General features: G+C 43.7%; 1 protein-coding gene across 1 annotated transcript in view; it reads left to right on the top strand.

Moving 5' to 3' along the window:
- The first annotated feature begins 15,881 nt into the window (after positions 1 to 15,881).
- PSKH2 (protein serine kinase H2) overlaps positions 15,882 to 24,373 on the top strand; it is a 41,881-nt gene continuing 33,389 nt past the window's right edge. Inside the window, exon 1 of the mRNA XM_077492974.1 lies at positions 15,882 to 16,185. Within this exon, the coding sequence (XP_077349100.1) occupies positions 15,944 to 16,185 (242 nt within the window). The 5' untranslated portion in view covers positions 15,882 to 15,943. The remainder of the gene's footprint in view (positions 16,186 to 24,373) is intronic.

Raw genomic sequence — 24,373 nt, 5'->3', positions numbered from 1 at the left:
AAATATCTGTATCTTAGGGCACTCCCACCATATATGGGCGAAGGTCCCCACCGCTGAGCAACCTCTCCAGCATGTTGAGGGGGGTCTCACTGATGATTTTATTTCCTTGCTGTGGAGTTATATACCACCTTGTTAAAAGTTTGTATGACATCTCTCTAGTTTGAAGGTCTTTGGCCACCGAGTACGTTCGTCTAATAATCCTGTTTCTATGGAGGTCATTATTCAGCGGTCCCAGTTCATTTTCCCACTTCTTCATATAGGGGGGGTATTCTTGCTCTTCTACCTCTATTAAAATTTCATATATTTTTGAGATCCTTTTTACCAAGCATTGGGGGTTCCCTATCAATTTCTCCAGAGGTCTAAGTTGCTCCTGTCCTCGTAGTGGTTGTGTTAAAGACTGAATAAAATAATATAATTGTGAATATCTCCACTTATCTAAAGGCTTGTGCCCCCACTTTTCTATTATTTCCTCATATGTGCATACCCTATTCCCTTCCATAACCTCTTGTAATTTAATTTTATCTTTCTTGGCCCATCTGCTATAATATACATATTCCTCTTGCCCTGGTAAAAAAATTTTTGTGTCTAGTAATGGCATAAATGGTGAATTGTGCTCCCACTTGTGTCTCTCATTTATTGTGTCCCATATTCGCAGTGACCCTTTTGTCAATAAATTTGTGCTAATCCCTAATTCTCTATATTTTGCGGGTATCCATATTATCTCCCCTAATTCCCTTCTGCTTAACTTCATTTCTAATTCCACCCAGTCCTTCCCCTTTTTGTTGTGTGTCCAGTCTGTGATTCGTGAGATTGCTATAGCCTCGTAGTACTTTTTGAAATCGGGCATTGCTAATCCTCCTCTGTCTTTACTTCTTATTTTATTCTATTCTATTCTATTGTTTCCTCTCCTCTCCAGCCAAAGTATCATCTTATTTCACTTTTATACCTTTTTGTATTTATTGCAATAGGTTTCCATTCCAAATTCAAATTCATATTTGAATTCAAATAAATTTTCTCATTAATTTGCCAATTTAATTCAATTTTTGAATTCAAATTCAGATAATTAGTTTCGTAAAAATGTATTTCGGATTCGTTGAAACTCGTTACTAGTGTGATTTAGAAATTTGGATACATCCAAATCTCCAAATAAATTTGGACCAAATTTTGATTCGTAATGAAACGAATCACACATGTCTAACTTACAATGCATTGCTATGCACTGGGTCTCTATGCAAATGGAGCCAAATTGGAGGAGATACAGTAGTACAGTATTGAAAAGTACAGTAGGTAAAGGAATTACACAATTCACATTTCTAGATGTTCCCTATAACATAGCAAATCTTCAGTTTTTGAGTTCAGGTACACTTTAAGGTCCATGTTTTACCTTGAAACAGTGGCCTTAGTGGGCATGCAGAATGGTTCTATTGCACGTAAAGCAGGTATGTATTTTTTATTATTTCTGTCATTTCCTTTAACCTTCAATTAGACTGCTAAAGGTCAGCCTATGACTGCCTGCCATAAAAGTTAAGACCACTGTGAGCCCTTGTACACACGGTCGGAGAATCTGTCGGAATGAATCTTATCGGACCGTGTCGTCAGATAATCCGACTGTGTGTGGTATGCATCGGACTGATTCCATCCGAATCTCCGTCCGACCCAATTTTCCAACATGTTGGAAATATTTCCCGACCAACTGGGCCAGACAGACCTAATCCGATCATGTGTAGAGCATTTTGATCGGACCAAGTGCCACGCATGCTCAGATCAAATTCCTACATCAAAGCTATTGGCTACTAGCCTGAATGTAGTCCCATCGTAACTAAATTACGTCATCACGTTCTGAAAGATCGGATTTTTCGCCAACTTGGCCCGACCGTGTGTATGCAACAGTTTCGGACACAATCGGTCGGACTAAATCCGACGGGCAAAATCCGACGGATTTTGTTGGCAAAATCTCCGACCGTGTGTACGTGGGCTCAGACTTTTATTGCCACATAAATAAATCAGTGACTTTTGTTACAATATCCACAGATTTGGGGTCTGGGTAAAATTTGCGTGGTATTATCTGTGGGCTTCCATCCTGGGCATGAGGTTGTACCCCCATGAGTGAGACAAATAATTTGGACAAGGTGGCTAGGGTTACTTGCAAGTATATGTATATATATATATTAGGCCTGAGAAAATTAAAGATTAATTCCTCCATTAATCGTTAATTTGTCACCTCTCCGCCGGCTTCCGGGTCTTCAGGGAGTTCCGTCGGAGATCCGGTGACATCACAGACATCGACGTCACCGGACTCCTCCCCCCTTCCCCAAGTGCCCCCATCTGCTAACGAAGGGAAGAGAGGAGGAGTCCGGTGACATCGATGTCCGTGATGTCACTGGACAGCCTGGACAGTGATGGTAAATATGGATGTGGTTAGCTGGGATCATTCAGTGAGCTAAGTGTTGGCAAATTTGATAACCTCCTTTTAAAAAAACAAAACAAACAACAAAATGTAAACACTCTGGTATGTCTGCGTGACTGGCTAAAGTGATGCCTACTTGCCTACTATAAAGTGACTGACAGTAATTATACTAGATAAGTTTTATAATTAAAGTTAAACTAACTTTCTACATTTTTCTCTCTAGTTTAATAAAAAAAATTACGTCAGTGCTACAGTTTGAATTTAAAATGTATTTGTGTGAACTGTGAAGTTAAGTCATGGGTTGTGGAAACTAACTAGTGTCGGGTGATTGTATATAGTGTATACCACATTTACCACAGACTAATGCAGAGTTGCAATGCAAGGAGATCAGCTAAAAGTAGTTGGATCTGTATGTGCATTATAATTAATCGAAATTAGTCGATTAATCGATTAAAAAAAAATCGAACACACATTTTTTAATCAGCAACACACACACACACACACACACATATATATATATATATATATATATATATATATATATAAAACAACAACTATATGACAACAACTATATTATATAGTTTTCAGTTGAATGATTGTTATAACTACATTATTTATATCTTTTAAATACCTATTATACTCTATTGTTCACATTTTCCCAAAAAAGTAAAAAGTGAACAGAATGAGTCCCTACTACGATTCAATTTCCACCATTAAAGTAGGCATGCTGCATGCAATATCTGACTACTACCTTTACATTTGATTTTATATATGGGTTTGTTTTTACCCAGTGGATGTTTTGTCCTGTTTTAAAGATATATTGTATGTAATGAAAACCTTCTTTTATATGAACCAATTGTGTATATCTAGTGATACTGTACATATCAGGAGACCATCGCTCAATGCCCCCCATTGCATATACCTTTCTGGTTTTTAAGAGTTCCTTTCACTGGAATTAAGGGGCTAAGCCCAAACATCCTGAAAAACAACCCCACACCATACCCCCCCTCCACCAAATGATTTTGACCAGTGCACAAAGCAAGGTCCATAAATATATGGATGAGTGAGTTTGGGTGTGGAGGAACTTGACTGGCCTGCCCTTAACACGATAGAACACCTTTGGGATGAATTAGAGTGGAGACTGCGAGCCAGGCTTTCTCATCCACATCAGTGCTTGACCTCACAAAGACGCTTCTGGAAGAATGGTCAAACATTCCCATAGACACACTCCTAAACCTTGTGGACAGCCTTCCCAGAAGAGTTGAAGCTGTTATATGCTCAGTATTGAACCCTACGGACTAAGACTGGGATGCCATTAAAGTTCATGTGCGTGTGAAGGCAGGCGTCCCAATACTATTGGTAATATAGTGTATATTAATTTTCTTTAGAGTTGGTCATCAAAATAACCAATTTTTATTATTTGTGCCTAAATCTTGATTCCCTCACCCTTTGTACATCAGCTAAAATAGCAAATTAAAAATGCAGTGGAAACTACGTTTTTGGAAGAGTTTTCTTTGCATCTGATATCCGTCTTCCTTCGTCTGAACAGGTTACGTTATCCACAGTATAGTCCTCATAGGATTATATTTTGCTAAAGTAAGTGAACATTTCACAATCAACATTATCCCATAATAGAATAAGGAAATGTTTATTTTGACCATTTATAAATAGGCTACTTTGTCAATGACAGTTTAGACAATTTAATTTGCATAAACCTGATTATGCATTCAGAAGCAATTAGCAGTGTACTGGAAAAGGTAAGTAATTAGCACTGTGATACAAATACACAACTTGATTGAACTAGGTCTTAATTATCACTTGTGTCAGAGCTTATGTGGTATTCATCTCATTAAATCATGAATCGACACTTAAGATTGTAGTATTTAATGGCTCTGAACTCTAGGCATATATATATAAAAAAAAACATCAATACATGCAGTTTTGTATTGGTTAAGATATCAGAAAATCAAGTGAGTGTAACTAAATATGTCTTGCTATCTGTGTCCTATAATCTCCTGTACAGCAGCTCTCCGACTGGGAGAGGAGAAGACAGCACTAATGCCCCATACACATGAGCGGAATTTCCGCCGGAAAAATCTTGGATGGTTTTTCTGATGGAATTCCGCTCAAGTTTGGCTTGCATATACACGGCCACGCGAAAGTTCGCTGAACTTTCGACCATCAAGAATGCGGTGACGTACAACACTACAACAAGCCGAGAAAATGAAGTTCAATGCTTCCGAGCATGCGTCGAATTGTTCCCAAGTATGCATAGGAATTTTGCACGTTGGAATTGGTACAGACGATCGGAATCTCAGATCGAAACTTTTTCTGAACCTGCTCTCAATCTTTTGCTGGCCAAAATTCCGCCAGCAAAAGTCCGCACCCGAACCTGCGAACAGACCTAAACTTCGTGTGAACTTTAGAACCCTATTAAAGTCTATGGGACTCGAATTTTTAAAATCAAAAGTGCTAATTTTAAAGGCTAATATGCAAGTTATTGTCATAAAAAATGACCCAGGGGACATGTCTCAATGCAAAAAAAAGTTTTAAAAACTGACGTTTTTTCTGGAACAGTGATTTTAATAATGCTTAAAGTGAAACAATAAAAGTGTAATATTACTTTAAATTTCGTACCTGGGGGGTGTGTATGCCTGTAAAGGGGCACATGTGTCCCGTGCTTAGAACTGTCCCTGCACAAAGTGTAATTTCTGCAGGAAAAAAGTAATTTAAAATCACTTGCGGCTATAATGAATTGTCGGCTTCCCGTAATACAGAGAACAGTCATTGAAAGTCATTGATAAAAAAAAAAAAAGCGTGGGGTTCCCCCAAATTCAATTACCAGGCCCTTCAGGTCTGGTATGGATATTAAGGGATAAGCCCCCCGCCCGCAGACCACCACAACCACCGGCCAGGGTTGTGGGGATGAGGCCCTTGTCCTCATCAACATGGGGACAAGGTGCTTTGGGGGGGACCCCAAAGATTTCCTCCCAATGTTGAGGGCATGTGGCCTGGTACGGTTCAGGAAGGGGGGGGCTCTCTTGTCCCCCCTCTTTTCCTGCGGCCTGCCAGGTTGCGTGCTCGGATAAAGGGTCTGGTATGGATTTTTAGGGGGAACTCTACACCATTTTTTTTAAACACTTGTCAAATGGCATGTTAAAACTAACCAGTGTGATACTAGGCCTCCATACTTCTCTTTAAATTGAACAAGCTGAAGTTAGGAGCTGATTGACTACCATGCACAGCTGCACCAGATTTTGGACTTTCTCCAATTTTAGTGAATCAACCTCTTTAAGTCTACAAATGGCCACCGCTTCCCAATGCTAGAAAAAGATGACAGTAGTTTGACAATTAACATTATAGTAATAACTGCAGCTTACAATATGTTGTTCTTGGGAACAGATTCATAAGAAAACATTTTATGAAGTATTCAGTTACAAAAGTATATAAGCAAGTTTAGGTTTTATCTACTGGAGAACATCCAGGGGTCCCATTCATTTTGCCAACTTGGTCCAAATAATGTAAGTTTTACATGCTAGAGAGAAATACACAGAAATTATTTTGGTTTGGGTTTGGGTTGCAAACAGCGTCAACAATCTTTAAATTTGCAAATTTTGCAGCAAACTCAATTCAAGTTCAAGGCAGATGAATCTTTTTATTCAATTCTGGCTATTTGTTGGGCTAATAACCAAGTTATTGCCAAACAAAAAGTACGGAAAGCCAGACACCATCCAATGAAGGACATGCTCCAATGCAAAAAAAATAAAATAAAGCATATTTCCTTTTACATAACTTTCAGTACTCCCTAAGAGCTTGAACACACATAGCTGTTGTGACCCAAGCAATTAATAGAAAGGAGTATGGACTATCTCTTCCTTCCAATTATTGGCTCTTGTGATCAGCACAAAGGCAATGTAGTGCATTAAAGTGGTTTTAAAGGAAGAAGGTTTCTTAGCTTAGCGCAGGGGTGCCCAACCTTTTGAAGAGTGAGGGCCACTTAAGCAACTTGGTAACTAGCCACAGGCCACAATGAGTGGGCGGATGACAGGTCCAAGTGCACTCCGCATATGCAGAGCTGACACAGACATAGCCCGGATCGCCCATCCCCCCCAGCCCCCGCGCCTTCTGTCTTTTTTTTCTTCTATCGGATTGGAGGTAGGTGGGCGTAAATGGCCACAAGCCGTTTACATCTGTGGTTCACTAGAGGTGAACGGAGGTTCTGATTCTGCTTTAACACTGACGCGCTGTTGTTTACCCACACTGAGGGTGCAGCGCAGTGCACCTGTGGCTTAGCTGTACTTTGCCATAGACTTCTATTATATCCTGCAGGGGTGGTGCACTTTCTGAAGTGCACCAAACCCGCAGGTAATAGCAGAAGTCTATAGCTCAGTGCAGGTAACCTGCAGGGGTTCTGCGCTGCACCTGCGGATCAGTTTGAAAGCAGCCCAGATATGCCCATATACACACACTGATTTTAGTAATAAACTTACCTTTAACAACTGTCTTCCATTCAGGTCAGCTCATGCAGCTCTGCTCCGCAACCACTTGCTTCCTCTACTGCTGGCTTCATTCACAACACTCTTGCTATGGGATGGTGGGTCGGCAACCCACAATCTGGACTTGCCAACCCACCATCCCAGAGCAGGAGGTCCCGGGCCACATCAGAGGGCTCCATGGGCCACATGTGGCCCCCGGGCCACTGGTTGGGCACCCCTGGCTTAGTGCATTCTATGCATTAAGATAAAAAAACCTTCTATGTGCAGCTCCCCCCCCCCCCCCTCAGCCCCCCTAATACTTACCTGAGTGGGTGGAATAGTTCAACTCTAGTGGGGTATAGGATAAATTGCTCACATCCCTAATATGAACCAGAAAACAAGGAGAGACGCTCTGTTGGGACTTTAAAGGGCAATGACTCCAATTAGGCATAGACCAATTGAATAAGTAAAATCTTGATTTTAATGATGCAAAAAATATAAAATAAGACACAGAATTATCTATGTCAAGCAAAATACAAGTAGACAAAATACATAAATAATGTGTAGCATAATACTCATGAAATCAAACCACTATTTAGAATCACTATTGTACTAGTGAACAGAGTGATACCCAACACGTCCTCTTGATCCAGCAATGTTGAAAGAGCGTCTCGGCTGTCTCCCTACTCATTGGCTGATACAACAGTGTTTGCCATTGGCTCCTGCTGCTGTCAATCAAAGTCAGTGGGCCAATGAGAAGAGATAGGGGTTGGGCCAAGCTGTGGCTCCTTGTCTGAATGGACACACCGAGCAGTGGCTTGGCTCTGGTGGCCTCATAGCAAGCTGCTTGCTGTGGGGGCACTCGGCAGGAGGGAGGGTCCAGGAGCGCCGAAGTGTGACCCGAGGAGAGGAGGATCAGGGCTGCTCTCTGGAGGTAAGTATAACATGTTTGTTATTTTTAAACAAAAAATAAAACTAGATTTAATATCACTTTAAAGGTCGTTGCATTTTTTGAGAGTGAACCTGCAAAGTTTTCAGCCAAAAAGTTTGCAATTCATTAAGATTACGAATCCCCTAAATTCACCGCAAACCTATACAAAAGATGAACCAGAACCTCACCCTTGACAAAACCAATTTTTGAATTCTTTACATTAATTAGCAGTCCAAGCGCTCTCATGTACCCCCCCCCCCCCATATGAAAGACAGCAGGGAAAACCTACAGATTCAATACTTGAAAACTATGCAAACTAAATTTTGTGGTGTACACATTTGAGGGTATAGACATGTAAAACATCCCAGCAATAATAAAATGAATATAATGAATGAATAAAATGAATACGGCTACAGCATGGAGGTGTGGGCTTTTAGGGGTTAAAACAGGGACATAACGCCTCCTCACCTCTTGAAATGCCATATTGAAGAGCAATCCACCACAGATCTCTCTTCAGTGGGCTAATAAACCCTTAGGAGCTTTGAACAAAAAGGCAAGGAAAACACACACTGCTGTTGTACATAGACAGTAGCCAATGGCAGATGAGTAATTTACAGATCTGTAATGCTTTAAACCAAACTGATTGCCTGCTTTTGATCTGTATTCTTAAATAAGCCAGGCAAAGTTGATCTAGATATAGTGAATTCTCTCTCACTTGCCACAAACAGACATGCTAATAAATTGTTTTGTACAGTTTGTTTTTCCACTTCTTTGGGATTAATGAGAAATCACAATGTGTATTTGTGTGACTTCCTCTTATTTGTTCCCCACAGTGTCTGTACAGCTGTCCGGGTTTCATACAGTTCTCCTCTAATCTCCTCCTTGCTGGGAATTGTCCTATTTTGTCTGTGGGCTACCAATACTCAAACAGTCTACAGTAATCAGAGATGGTCTCAGCTGAAAGAGAACCTGTTACCGTATATAAATATATGTGGCCTAGTGCTGTATACCTTGACAAAGCCTTATTTCTGAGATAATATGCTCCTCAATCCTGACGCAGAGGGACGTAGAATTCAACAAAGACTAGACCTCGTACATTTTGTGTGTTGGTGATGCCGCTGGTATTGAAGCTTAAGCTAAGGCAGACAAGAAAAGCAGAATACTTTAGCTAAGGACTCCGGAAAATAGATGCCGAGCACTTCTTAATGATTCTCTTAAATACCGAAAGTTCTGATAGTTTACCAGATTTTTACTAAATTTTTGTATTAGGAAGTGGTACCTACTTATTTAATTCACATATTTTACTCATTAACTCTTTAGTAAAAGGCAGAAGATTTATACGATCTGAAGAGAAACCAGAGTATATTAGAAAATTACTTTGAATATTCTAAAAAAAAAATTCTAACACCCTAGAGAATAAAATGGCGGTTGTTGCAATACTTTCTGTCACACTGTATTTACACAGCGGTCTTACAAGCACACTTTTTTTTGGAAAAAATAAACTTTTTTGAATTAAAAAATAAGACAACACTAAAATGAGCCCATTTTTTTTTTTATATTGTGAAAGCTAATATTACGGCAAGTAAATTGACACCCAACATGTCACGCTTCAAAACTGCAGCCGCTCGTGGAATGGCGACAAACTTTTATCCTTAAAGATCTCCATTGGCAACATTTAAAAACTTCTACAGGTTGCATGTTTGAAGTTACAGAGGAGATCTAGAGCTAGAATTATTGCTCTCACTCTACCGATTGTGGCGATTCCTCACATATGTGTTTGCTTCTGCACGCAAGCACAGCAGGACAGGGCGCGTTTAAAAAAAACACCTTTTCCCTTATTTATTTTAGCTTTTTTTTTTTTTTTTCCTGTTTAAAAAAAAAAAAACGGTGTCACTTTTATTCCTAAACATCCCTTGTAATAGAAAAAAGCATGACAGGACCTCTTAAATATGAGATCTGGGGTCAAAAAGACCTCAGATTTCATATTTACACTTAAATGCAACAGTATATATATATATATATATATATATATATATATATATATATATATATATATAAAATAAATTCTGCCTGTGGGCGGGAGTGTGTTTTTTTAACGTGCTTCCTCCCTGCATCGTTATGGAGATGGGTGGGGGCCATCTTCCCCTCCCTCTCAATTCCCAGCCAAGGTGAAGTTCAGTAAGCAGCGGAGGGCACCAGAGCACCGAGGGGGGGGGGGGGGTCCTTCTCCTGTGCCGATAAAAGTAGTCTCGTGGCAAATCCGCCGTAGAGACCACTCATCAGAAACCAGACCGCCTTCCGAACATGAGGATACTGGGGTTATGGCAAGTAACTTCTAATATATCCCATCAAAGTTAGGACGTATATGGCCGCGCGGCGGTCCAGAAGTAGTTAATGAGAACAGAACATTTCAATGCAGCTGCTGTGGTCAGTCCATGTCACGTATTCTGTGGATTACTAAGCAAATGTCCAACCTTTTAACTGTCTTATCCTGATTTGTTTCTAATCTATGGATATTAACTGTGCTGAATTCCCAGTTATTATTAGACCTTAATCATTATTGATACAGTCAATTTATAGAAAACCACCTCTATCTTTTATAGGTCTGTACAGAATAATGCATGGACATAGAGGGACAGTTTTTCAGACATTACAACATGCTTATTTATACGGCAGTAAGCAGAGTTATTTTTATGGTATATACATGACTGTGCATATGTGTGCGTGTGTAGGCAGGTGCAGTCCATTTTCTCCACTGCAGGTAGCGCTCGTTCATTGTGGCAACGCATTGTTAAACAAACTTCTATATAAATGTATACCCGTGCAAGTACCCAACAATTTAGATATATTAAAATAGCAAACTAAATCTGTAATATGTGTAGAAATGTATTTGCTCGGGTAGCCAGTCACATATTACTGTGGAAACATTGTGCTTGAGTGCTGTTTTTAGCACAAGGGGCTCTTCATGATATTCATGTAGGCAGGTGCAGTCTACTTTCTCTACTGCAGGTGGGGCTCTTCTGCAACGGCACTGCAGTTGGAGAGGAAGTTAAGACAAACGTAGTTCCTCTTTGGTTTCCTGGGTCATTGGGGAAACATCCAATTGATTTCTGCCGCTTCATGTGACTTTGGCAGCCATCTTGGGTCAGGTGTAGGCTATTTAAGGCCCTGGCTCCCTGGTTTGGCACGTATTTGTGAGTCAATAGAGTAGAGACAGGTACCCCACCTAGTAGGGACAGTACAGGCAGCAGGGAAAGGTTCCTGACAAGGAAGGAAAACGCAGGGCTTGCAACTTCTCTGTACTCCTGCCTATTTAGGCACAAAATGGCAAGGCCGCATTCTGCCCTCTCTACAGTTTGACTGCATTCCACTTTCTACATGCTTATGGAACTGTGAGTGATCCTGATTGGGTTGCCTTCTTACTGGGTTATTTATGAACTGTCTCTGCATTATTTCAGCACAAGTTATTTCATTGAACCAGAACTGAGTGTGTTGTCTTGCCGCACTGCACTCCACCCTACCTGTTGTACATTTGTAATTGTAAAGCCTTGTACACATGATCGGACTTTGTACAAACTTTCCTGTGGATTTTTGTACAAAGGGCGTTGGCTGTAAATTTGTATTGCATACACACGATCAGACTTTTTAGGCAACAAACACAAATGTAGTGACCTTTCAACGTACTGACAACACTTCAAAAGAGGACATTCAATTACTCCGGCACAACCCATTGGTCAACTTCTGTATTGTCAGATTTTTTGCATTGGTTCTGAGCATGCGTGTTTGTACTTTGTACAAAAGTCCAATGGTTTTCTGTACGTACGATCGGACTTTGCTCCATCAGACTTATGTTGTCAAAAAGTTTGTCCATCCCTATAATAGGGATGCGCAATTAAAAGACATCATAAGTAAAGGTAAAATCTGTTCTTTTCAGGAACTTAGGGTTAAAAAAGAGTTGTTAGATATAAATTGGTGGCAGTATGCACAGCTGAAACACTTTGTGGAATCCCTCCCCTGCCCGATCAGGTCGGCAGACAGCCTGCGACCATTTGAGCGGCTGTGTGTGGCGACGGACGGAAGAAGAGGGATTTCGAAGATCTATAAAATTTTGATGGGATTCAAAATATCGGAGCCCCCCTTATATAGAAAAATGAGATTGGGACAGGTAGTACAGAGGCAGAAGTTAATAAAATACTAATGCCCCGTACACACGAGCGGACTTTTCAACATCCAAAGTCCGAAGGACCGAGTCCGTCAGACTATCCGATCGTGTGTGGGCTGCAACGGACTTTTGATTCGCCAAAGTCTGACGGACTTTAGAAATGAAGCATGCTTCAAATTTTCCCGAAGGAACTCCGCCGGACCCGGTCCCCTTCGAAAACTCCGCTCGTGTGTATGCTACTCCGACGGACTAAAACCGACGCTAGGGCAGCTATTGGCTACTGGCTATGAACTTCCTTATTCGAGTCAGGTCGTACGTCATCACGTTCGAATCCGTCGGAGTTTAGTGTGATCGTGTGTGGCCAAGTCCGTTCGGCCGAAAAGTCTGTCAGAACTCCGTCGGAACTCCGTCGGAACTCCGTCGGAACTCCGGCGGAACTCCTTTGGAAGTCTGTCGGACATAAGTCCTCTCGTGAGTACGGGGCATTAGGATGCCTCATGCAATTTCACCAGATCTTCTGGAAATTAACTACAAATGTATGGCTCGGTGGTATTTAACCCCAGACAAAGCACACCACTTTCAAAGAGAGGTCTCTAATTTATGTTGGCGAAGATGTTCAGAAATAGGATCTATGATCCATATATGGTGGACATGCCCCAAAATTAGAGAATTCTGGAAAGAGGTAATCTTAACAACCGAGGAGATTACGGGCCTAAAAATACCAGAAGAGCCAAGGGCGTGTTTGCTTCACGGAGCTACGTCGCACATTAAACAATATAGGAAAACATTGATTGCTTACTAAATGCCGCAAAGAGTTTAATTCCTTGGATGTGGAAAAACCCAGAAAGTCCCTCTTTGAAAAATTGGTTTTGTAACATCATTAAAATTTACAAACTAGAGTATTTAAACTTTAGTGGAGAAATAGTGGGGTTCGTAACGAGATGGAAAGACTAGGAAAAATATAAGCAATCATCGAGATATGCCAAAAAGATGGCCGCAGTAGCACAATATGACTTGGGGCCGAAAGAGTAGGATGTTAGATATTTGGAGAGACCGAGGGTGGGCTGTGGGTGGGGGGTTGGCTTAGGCGGGATATTATTTGGTATATATTGTATATTGTGAAAGCTTAAGCCGCGTACACACGGGCAGACTGTCTGGCCAACTAAGTCCGTCAGACAATCCGACAGACAGTCCCTCCTACTTTCGAATGAACGGACTTGACCACACACGATGAACAGACAGTACGCGCTCTGGCATTCCCCGGTCCTGATCCCTCTCCGCTACTTCAAAACGATTGATAAAATTTTGAATACGTTTATTTGGGGCTCCTCTAGGCACAAGCTGGCGTGGACCACGCTTAAGAACCCATCGAACTCGGGAGGGGTGGCCCTCCCGGACTTTCGGAGTTACTATTTGGCGGCACAGCTGTCGCATTTCTATCACCTGCACAGATTGGATGGGACCAGATACCAGACATTGGTGGGTGGCGGAGAGGGCTTACACACTCATACCCCCCTGCAGATGCTCTTTCGAGCCGGGAGGGCGGGAGCTGTCCAGACCCCTATGCTGTCCTACCATAGGAAGATCTGGAAGTCAGCGTTGGGTGTTGTTGGAGCTGATTTTTTCCATTCGCACACCCCCCTGTGGTGCAACACTGATTTGAAGGAATTACTAGCGGTCCCAGGGGCCGCACTATGGGCCGCTAGGGGCGTTATCTTTTTATACCAAGTCATGTCCCCCCTTGGCATTCGTGATTTTCCTATGTTACAGGCGGAATTTGACCTACCCCAATCCATGTATTTCCGGTATTTGCAATTGCGACACGCACTTAGAGCCCAATTTGCTGACGGCCCCCCTAACGTCCAGACCTTGCCTTTGGTTGACCTGCTGCTTGGTGACACCTCGGCCCAGTTGATTTCCACATTCTACAATTTATTGAGGGCGAGGGAGTCGGCTCTGATCTCGGAGAGGGCCAGGCTTAGATGGGAGGAGGATATGGGGCCACTGGAGGGGTCAGACTGGGAGGACTTGCTTGAAAATGTTAAACAGGTATCATTGAAAATCCCAGACCGCCTTACGCAACTATACGTAATTCATAGGTCGTACCTGACCCCTGTCAGGTTGGCGAAATTCCGGCCTGACCATAGTCTGGGGTGCCCCATGTGCTCATGCATCTCTGGAACCTTATACCACCTAGTGTGGTTGTGTCCTAAGATTCAGTCCTATTGGATACACATAATTAATTTTCTGCATGACCACATGGGGTCGCCCTTACAACTTGACCCGAAAGTATGTATACTGGGAATGTTCCCGGACGTGGCTATGGATACGTACCTTACTACATTCCTACAGTCTACCCTATTTACCGCTAGAAAGTTGATAGCGAAACATTGGATGCGACCTGCTCCTCCTCGGGTCCGGGACTGGATTATAGAAATTAATAATACATTACCGTATATACAATTGGTGTATAGTCATCGTGGTTGCCCTGCCAAGTACAATAAAGTGTGGGATAGATGGTTGAATGCAGTTGAGACTTGCGTCCGCTGATGCGGTGACGCATGGTACTCGTGTCTTGGGACAGTGGGGGGGGGGTGGGCGGGAAGCTCCCATGTTTGTACTATTCGGTTGTGTGGATTATCTCTCCTCACTGCGTTGGGGATGAACATATGCTGGTATTTGTTTACTTTACAAATTGTGTGGTTGCACCCACTAATTTTTTTTCTGTAACATTTTTGCATGATTAATAAACCTGCGTTTGTTTAAAAAAAAAGTTGGACAGACAGTCCGCCCGTGTGTACGCGGCCTTAGTTTGCAGCCCAAGTGGCAAAAAAAAGAAAGAAAGAGAAAATACCACACTCTAGGGAATAATCTTTGCTACGAAGATGTTGAAACGGGTTGAGATGAACGGAAGAGTTGATTTAAGTCTCCCAAAAGGATTCACTGAGGTGGCAAAAAAAATAAATAAATAAAGTTTGTCCATTCACACAGCCAACAAAAGTCAGATGAAAACCGAAAAAGTTTGTCCGATGAAGCGTACACACGGTCGGATGTTGCCTTAAAATAGCTAATTTGCATGTTTGTTGTCAAAAAGTCAGATCGTGTGTATGGCCCTTAAATCTTCCACTGTGTGGCCAGCAGAAACACAATGACAATCATTTATTATAGCACAGAGCAGTAACCAAAGGCCAGTAACCAATATCAACAGATCATTTTTCATAAATCTGGCTTCACTAAATTTTCTACTGTTTTATCTAACAAACCAGATAGAGTCAACCGCTAGGGACTGCTTGGGAACTGCACAGTTGAGTTCACTACTATTTACAAAAGTGACCATGTGTCATTCATACACACACAGGTAAGCTAAGCTGTCTGAGAATTTTCCCTCGAAGCTGCTTGCAGCCCTTTCTGAAGAACATTTGGTATTTACAGTGATGGCTAAATCTGAAATAAAAAAAAAAAAATGGGGGATGCATTAGGTCTGCCAGGCACTAAGAGTGTTCTGGAAATAGTAGAGTTTCATGGACTCACTATTGCATTCTTTATATCCAAGCAGATTATTTCTCTACCTTAAAATCTGTGTGCTGCCCAATACTGCCATATGTAGAGGCAGAGAAAGTCTAAAACAACTTCTTTTCTTCTTTTTTTCAGCAGATAATTACATGTATAAACAAGAACAATTTATTCTGCAACTCTGCAATGGATAATAAAGCCAGAACTATGCTTTAATTACTATTCGTAAGTCAAAAAAAGGTCTTACTAATGTCTTTCTAAGGTGATATATGTTGTTCTTAGACTGCCTCCCCTTAGTAACATGTATGTGTCACAAAGAAGGGGCTGAGCTCGGAGTGTAGGAGGATACAATAAGCTGCTCATGAGAATTTCTGTCCTTTTTTGTGTCAGGTTACCTGGATGTGTAATGGGTCCCTGTCCTCTGGCTGTGCTCTTCAGTCCCCTATCCTCCTGAGATGGGGTGTGGAGCAAGCAGTAAGGTGCTCCCAGAGTCTATGGAACCTCCATTAAAGAAGAACCCTTACTATGTCAAACTGATCCGTGCTATGGTTCCAGTCCAGTTCTGCAACGAGCCAGTAAAATGCAAAGCTGAATTCTGGGGGCTACAAGAGGAAACCAAAAAAGATCGAGACATGGAGGCAAAGAATATTCAAGTCGCCAGATACCGTGCAAAGTTTGACCCAAGAGTTACAGCCAGGTAAGTTTTTACTGCAGAGATTAATTGTAGATCTGGGATCAGACACAGGTAGATTGAAAAACTTTATAAGTATGGGCTCATGTACTCCAACATCTTTTACGAAGCATAACAAAGTGTATAAATGGAACATGTGACTACTCAGATGAGTATTTGACCGAATATTTTTGTGCAAGTTTACTATTGCTTTTTAAATGCTAATATGCATACCCTTTCATCTTTGTCTACCCTGTAATTATATAATACATGTTACCACAAAGTGTACACACTACAATTACATGTTTTGAGGAAAAAAAAATCACCCTACTTGCATACCACATACAAATAGATACGGGACACAACAGATGAACTTCTGTGTCGTGGAAAACATTTGTTGACTCACTTTGTAGTATCAAAGAACATTGGTTTAAAATACTCCCCTATAAAAAGCTCTAAAATCTCACATTATTAAAAATAATCAGTAACCTTCAACCCAGAGCATTCATATAGGTCTGCGTTGCATCATTGCATTATGTTGTACTTGTTGTTGCCATACAGTGAGCGCCACACTCTACAGCTCAAAGGCGGCTATATGGAGCGAGTGAAGGTTGCAACGCCTGCACATATGAAGTGAACATTGAAGGACAGGTTAACGCAAGCATTGTTCGCATTCCTTCATCATAAGTTTTATCCACAATGTGTGTACAGGGAGTGTGAGCTTTAGGGATAAGGTGGCGTTTTCTGCTATCAGTTTGCGAAAAGTCACAAGAGCAAACAGTTTTCCCGGCCCCCTTTATACAAAAGGTGGTCTCCAAACAGTCACATTGTCAGTGTATGTTGTAGATGTTAGGAAGAACTGGCAGTTCTGTTTAGGGCTACTGATTTTGTTTATTTATTTAATTTGGTATTGGCATATGCCCCCCAAGGCATTTCCCAGCTTCTTATGCCTTGGAATAACAAGCTTTGCCCATATAGACTTCAATGGGGTTTGTTGTTCAAGCAAGATTTGTTAAACAGTTTGCGAACTAACCAAAAACCCAGGCAGATTTACTCATCCCTAGTGATCTTCAACATCATTTGACAGTTGAGGTGCACTACTTTTACCACGCAAAAGTCACAACCAACTGCAACGCAAAACAGATGCCTGTGTGCATACAACGCTACTTTTCTTAACTTTGGTTTCTCCAAATTTGTGATGATCCCAACTACAAACAGCAAGTCTCACATCTTCCATTTTTGTTGATGACAGGTCTGAACGTCTGCTGGTCACAAAGAGATGTGTTTTTGCCATTAAATAGGAGATACACTAAATTACCAAAAGTATTGGGATATCCACCTTTACACCCACATGAACTTTAAAGGCATCCCAGTCTTAGGCCGCGTACACACGGGCAGATTGTCTGTCCAACTTAGTCCGCTGAACCGTGTTTCAGCGGACAATCCGCTCGTGTGTGGGCTTCAGCTGACTTTTTCAGCGGACAATCTGACGAACAAAGTCTTACGGAATTTCCGTAAGACAGTCCGTTCAAACTTGGTTTTGTCCGTCCAAACTTGGTTTCAGCGGACAGTCCGCTCGTGTGTAGGCAAGTTGGACGGACTAAGTATGGTGCATGCTCAGAAAGGGTTTACGCGGCCGAAGGTTGCATTGCAGTGTATAGGACGTTGTTTTTCTAGTCCCGTTGTACGTGCTGTACACGTCATTACGCACGCTTTCAGTGGACTGTCTGCTCATCGTGTGTGGTCAAGTCCGTTCATGCTCATTTTGAACAGACTGTCTGTCGGATTGTCTGCCGAACTTAGTTGGGCAGACAATCCGCCCGTGTGTGTACGCGGCCTTAGTCTGCAGGTTTCAATATGGAGTTGGCCCACCCTTTGCAGCTATAACAGCGTCAACTCTTCTGGGAAGGCTGTCCACAAGGTTTAGGAGTGTGTCTATGGGAATGTTTGACCATTCTTCCAGAAGTGGATTTGTGAGGTCAGGCACTGATGTTGACGGGAAGGCCTGGCTCACATTCTGCACTCTAATGCTTTCCAAAGGTGTTCTATCGGGTTGAGATCAGGACTCTGTACAGGCTAATCAAGTTCCTCCACCCCAAACTCGCTCATCCATGTCTTTATGGACTTTACGCTGTGCACTGGTGCAGAGTCATTTTGGAACAGGAAGAGGCCACCCCCAAACTGTTCCCACAAAGTTAGGAGCATGAAATTGTCCAAAATGTCTTGGTATGCTGATGCCTTAAGAGTCCCTTCACTGGAACTAAGAGGCCAAGCCCAAACATTTCCATAGACACATTTCTAAACCTTGTGGCGAGCCTTCCCAAAAGAGTTGAAGCTGTTATAGCTGCAAAGGGTGGGACAACTCAATATTGAACCCTACAGACTAAGACTGGGATGCTGTTAAAGTTCATATTTGTGTAAAGGCAGGTGTCTCAATACTTTTGGTAATATAGTGTAGCTTTCAATGGGGCTCGCTGTTCAAGCAAGAATCATGAAACATTTTGCGAACCAAAAACCCAGGTAGATTTACTCATCCCTAGTGATCTTTAATATCATTTGACAGTTGAGATGCACTACTTTTACCATGCAACAGTCACAACTAGTGATGGCCGAACGGTTCGCCCGGCGGTCGTTTCGCGGCGAATTTCGGTCGTTCGCGGTCCGCTCGTTCGCTCGCCTTTTCCCGTCGTTCGCCCCGGCGGACTTACGTGTTTAATGTGTAAAAGAACTTTGACCTATGATGACACGTCTATCATGGGGTACAGGACAGCCAATTGAGACATGACAGCACATGGACACTTGGACATTCCCCCTAACCTATAAATACACCCGATCCGGTGGCCATTTTACATTCTTTCTTCTGTCACTATAGGGAAAGGTTGCTGTGTGGAGTAGGGACAGATAAAACGCTAGCTATTTGGTACACAAAAGTTCTTTTCAGGACTGGTATAGGTGTTAGGTGTATATAGGTTTGCTGTGCTACTGATTCTTGCAGCAGCCTGAGTGTCTTTTGTCAGTTTAGAGAAAGGGAAAGGACGGTGTGTGCTACAGGGACAGCCAGATTAGTCTTTCATCATCATCATCATCATCATCATCATCATCATTAGCTGTTACTATCAGGTCCACAAAATAGCTGTTCCAGTAACTACTAATCGTTCCAGTCTACTCTTTTTTGCCACTTTGTATAGGGACAGGAAGGAAGCAGTGTTGTCAGGCAGTGAGGGTCAGTTTAAAGACTTGCTGTTACTATTAGTTCCACAAAAGTTCTTTTCAGGACTGGTATAGGTGTTAGGTGTATATAGGTTTGCTGTGCTACTGATTCTTGCAGCAGCCTGAGTGTCTTTTGTCAGTTTAGAGAAAGGGAAAGGACGGTGTGTGCTACAGGGACAGCCAGATTAGTCTTTCATCATCATCATCATCATCATCATCATCATCATTAGCTGTTACTATCAGGTCCACAAAAGAGCTGTTCCAGTAACCACTAATCGTTCCAGTGTACTCTTTTTTGCCACTTTGTATAGGGACAGGAAGGAAGCAGTGTTGTCAGGCAGTGAGGGTCAGTTTAAAGACTTGCTGTTACTATTAGTTCCACAAAGGTTCTTTTCAGGACTGGTATCAGTGGTACGGTAATAGGCTTGTACACGTATAATATTCTTTCTTCCAAATATAGAAAGAATATTATACTTGACTGCTGCCCTTCTGCTGCAGTCTGCTAATCATTCACAACTCACTTGTTCCACAAAGCTCTTTATCAGGACTGGTAACTTGGTCTGTGTAGGGTGCTACAGTACATAGGGTTGAGTGCAGTACAGTCTGCTGTTCTGTAAGGACCGCTATCGGTCCACAATAGATAGGGTTGAGGTGCACCACTGCTGACCGCTGCCCTATACTGCAGCAGTCCTTCAGCAGTATAGGGACTGACGTACAGTCTGCTAATCACTAACACACAACCTGCTTGGTCCACAAAAGTTCCTATAAGGACTGGTAACTTGGTCTAGGGTGCTACAGTACATAGGGTTGAGTGCGGTACAGTCTGCTGTTCTGTAAGGACCGCTATCAGTCCACAATAGATAGGGTTGAGGTGCACCACTGCTGACCGCTGCCCTATACTGCAGCAGTCCTTCAGCAGTATAGGGACTGACGTACAGTCTGCTAATCACTAACACACAACCTGCTTGGTCCACAAAAGTTCCTATAAGGACTGGTAACTTGGTCTAGGGTGCTACAGTACATAGGGTTTAGTGCGGTACAGTCTGCTGTTCTGTAAGGACCGCTATCGGTCCACAATAGATAGGGTTGAGGTGCACTACTGCTGACTGCTGCCCTATACTGCAGCAGTCCTTCATTGGTATAGGGACTGACGTACAGTCTGCTAATCACTAACACACAACCTGCTTGGCCCACAAAAGTTCTTATAAGGACTGGTAACTTGGTCTAGGGTGCTACAGTACATAGGGTTGAGTGCGGTACAGTCTGCTGTTCTGTAAGGACCACTATCGGTCCACAATAGATAGGGTTGGGGTGCACTACTGCTGACTGCTGCCCTATACTGCAGCAGTCCTTCATTGGTATAGGGACTGACGTACAGTCTGCTAATCACTAACACACAACCTGCTTGGTCCACAAAAGTTCTTATAAGGACTGGTAACTTGGTCTAGGGTGCTACAGTACATAGGGTTGAGTGAGGTACAGTCTGCTATTCTATAAGGACTGTTATCGGTCCACAATACATAGGGTTGAGGTGCACTACTGCTGACTGCTGCCCTATACTGCAGCAGTCCTTCATTGGTATAGGGACTAGGAGTTTTGTCACAGGGTGATTAAAAAAATTACAGGCAGAGGAAGAGGCAGGCCCTTCCGCAGGGGTGGTAGGGGTAGGGCAGGAGCAACAGCCTTGAGCCAAAGTGGGAAGTTGCAGAAGGTGCGTTCAATTACTTTAAAGGACGCACCAGACTTGGTTGAGTGGCTCACTCAGCCTTACTCTTCTGCACCCTCCTCATCCTCTCGATCTGCACCCTCTTCTTCACTCTCTGCTATGTGCACCCCCAAAGACACTACCACCAACAACACCACCACCACCACATACCTTCCGCTTGAGTCACAGGAATTATTTTCCGATCCATATCAAGAGGACATTTCTGATGCGCAGCCACTCTTGGTATTGGATCAGGAAGAGGAGGTAGCAACAACCGCTACTCAGCAGTCTGATGACAGTACCCAGATCAGCCCAAGGAGGAGGTTGGTCCCCGGTGTTGCTGCCTACTCCGAGATCTCTACTTATAGGGGTGATGAAGGTGACGTTGATGATGACATGTCTAGTGATGTCACGTGGGTGCCCACAAGAGAGGAAGAGGAGGGGAGTTCAGAGGGAGATATGGACCAGCAGATAGGGAGGAGAAGCAGGAATAACTTACATTGCACAGGAGGGACAAAGCAGACTGCAAATGTATCAGGAGCGAGTCATCGACCATGTACGGTCACATCTGGCGCTCCCAGGACACCGGCACATGGCTCCGCAGTGTGGGCTTTTTTTAACGTGTCCGCTGCTGACAATAGCGTTGCCATCTGCAATCTTTGCAGTCAACGCATTAGTCGCGGTAAGCCCAACACTCACCTAGGGACGACCGCCTTAAGAAGGCACATGAGCAGCCATCACCGAGCCCAGTGGGAGCAACGGAACACACAAAGGCACACTGCAGGCTCTCACCGTCCAGCCTCGTCTTCTACTTCTCCTTTTCCTCTCTCCTCACAATTGTCCTCCACTCCACCTTCCATCACGCCAAGCTCACGTTTTTCTGCAAAAAGGCAGGCTTCCGTGGGCCTAATGTTCGAGCGTAAAAAAATGATGACGCCGGATAACCCTCTTGCCCAACGGTTGACGGCTGGCTTGTCAGAACTGATAGCCCGCCAACTACTGCCATATAAACTGGTGGACTCGGAGGCCTTTCGCAAATTTGTGGCCATTGGAACACCACAATGGAAGGTCCCAGGAAGGAAGTATTTCTCAGAGAAGGGCATCCCAGAGCTATATGGCCATGTTCAGCGGCAAGTGAATGTATCTCTGGCACACAGTGTCAGTGCCAAGATACATCTGACCACAGACACGTGGTCTAGCAAACACGGGCAGGGAAGGTATATCACTTTTACTGCCCACTGGGTGAACCTTCTGACGGCCGTCAAGCATGTAACCCGTGGCACCCGTGTAGATTTGGTTTTACCGCCACGGATTGCATGCTTCTCCTCCTCCTCCTACTCCATCCTCCTCCCTCTCTTCCTCAGCTGCCTCCTCCTTTTCCGCTGCTAGCGTCTCTTCCGCTGCACCGCCCAAGCTCCCCAGAACCTATTCCACATGCCAGGTGAGACGTTGCCATGCCGTGCTGCGTCTGTTGTGCCTGGAAGCCAAGAGCCACACTGGCCCGGCACTCCTTTCAGCTTTGCGTTCACAGGCAGATCAGTGGCTAACACCGCTCAATTTGACAGTTGGTAAAGTGGTGTGTGACAACGGTGCCAATCTGCTTAGCGCATTGAAACAGGGCAAAATCACGCACGTGCCATGCATGGCACACGTCTTAAACTTGGTCGTGCAGCGATTCCTTGTCAAATACCCTGATGTCCAGGACATCTTGCGTCAGGCAAGGAAAATCTCGGCCCATTTCAGAAGATCTTACACGGCCATGGCTCGCCTTGCTGACATTCAGCGGCGACACCATCTGCCGGTCAGACGTCTTATTTGCGATTGCCCGACGCGATGGAACTCAACCTTCTATATGCTTGATAGGCTGCTCCAGCAGAAATGTGCAGTTAACGTCTACCTGTATGAACTCTGCGAAAGAAACGGTTCTGGGGAGCTGGGGTTTTTTTCACCGCGCCAGTGGCTGCTCATGCGCGACGCATGCAGACTTCTGCGGCCATTTGAGGAGATCACCAAACTGGTCAGTCGCAGCCATGGCGCCATCAGTGACATGGTACCTTATGCCCTCTTTATGGAGCGTGCATTGCGTCGTGTCATTGATCAGGCTGTGGAGGAGCAGGAGCGGGAAGATGAGGAAGTCGCAATGCTGGATGAATTCCCAGGGGGGGCTACTCTATCTGAGACAACAGGAGTCTGAAGAGGAGTCAGAGGAGGATGGTGCCGGGGCGGATGAGGAGGAGCAAGAAGAGCGTGCTTTAAACCTTTCTGGGATCCCTGTTGTGCGTGGATGGGGAGAGGAGAATGAAGAGGACGACATTATCCTGGATGATGAGCAGGAGCCAGGCCACCACACCGCTTCCACTTTAGTGCAAATGGGGGCCTTCATGCTCCAGTGTTTTAATAGGGACCCCCGTATAAAAAGCATAAGGGTCAAGGACCAGTACTGGGTGGCAACGTACTTAGACCCCCGGTATAAACACAAAATGGCGGAAATGTTACCGCCGTCGCAGAGGGCTGTCAGAATGCAGCACTTCCAGGCCTTGCTTCGAGAAATGCTGCATTCTGCTTTTGCGTGCGCTGGCAGAGGAGCAATTCCCACTCCCAGAGAAGGATTTGCGGGTACCAATCCAACAGCGCCTGCAAGAAGAGGCCGGTTTGAAGATGTGTTGGTGACTTCGGATATGAGGTCATTCTTTCAGCTGACCCATCGACAGGTGTCATCCGGATCCAGCATCAGGGAACGCCTAGACCGTCAGGTGTCCGACTACATTGGGTTAACGGCCGATGTGGACGCTCTGAGGAGTGATGAACCCCTGGACTACTGGGTGGGCAGGCTTGACCTCTGGCCAGAGCTTGCCCAATTTGCAATCGAACTGTTGGCTTGCCCCTCATCCAGTGTCCTGTCCGTAAGGACGTTCAGCGCAGCAGGGGGGATCGTGACCGATAAGCGTACTCGCCTAGCTCACGACAGTGTTAACTACCTCACATTTATAAAAATGAATGAGGCATGGATCTCGGAGGAATTCAACACATGTGACCAGTAGACCATGTATATGTCTATAAACTATTTTTTTAATCAAGCACACAGACCTTCTTTCTTCATTTGGCTCACTTCCTTGTCCCAAAAAAGCACACCGTACTATATGCCCCTACCATCCTCTTTGAAGAGGTTGAGCGGTGTCATATTTCTACTGGGGCTGCTTATGATATCCCTGTGCTGTGCTGACTTCCTCCTGGGGGTTCTTATTATGAGGGGATCACACCATCCCTGTGCTGTGCTGAGTTTCTCCTGGGCCTGCTTAC

Source organism: Lithobates pipiens, unplaced genomic scaffold, assembly GCF_037356315.1.
Source record: "Lithobates pipiens isolate NorthernLeopardFrog02 unplaced genomic scaffold, aLitPip1_a1.2 Scaffold_19, whole genome shotgun sequence".
NCBI classification, from domain to species: Eukaryota; Metazoa; Chordata; class Amphibia; order Anura; family Ranidae; genus Lithobates; species Lithobates pipiens.
Note: the sequence above shows the minus strand (reverse complement) of the source record. Positions and strands in the feature narration are given on the sequence as shown.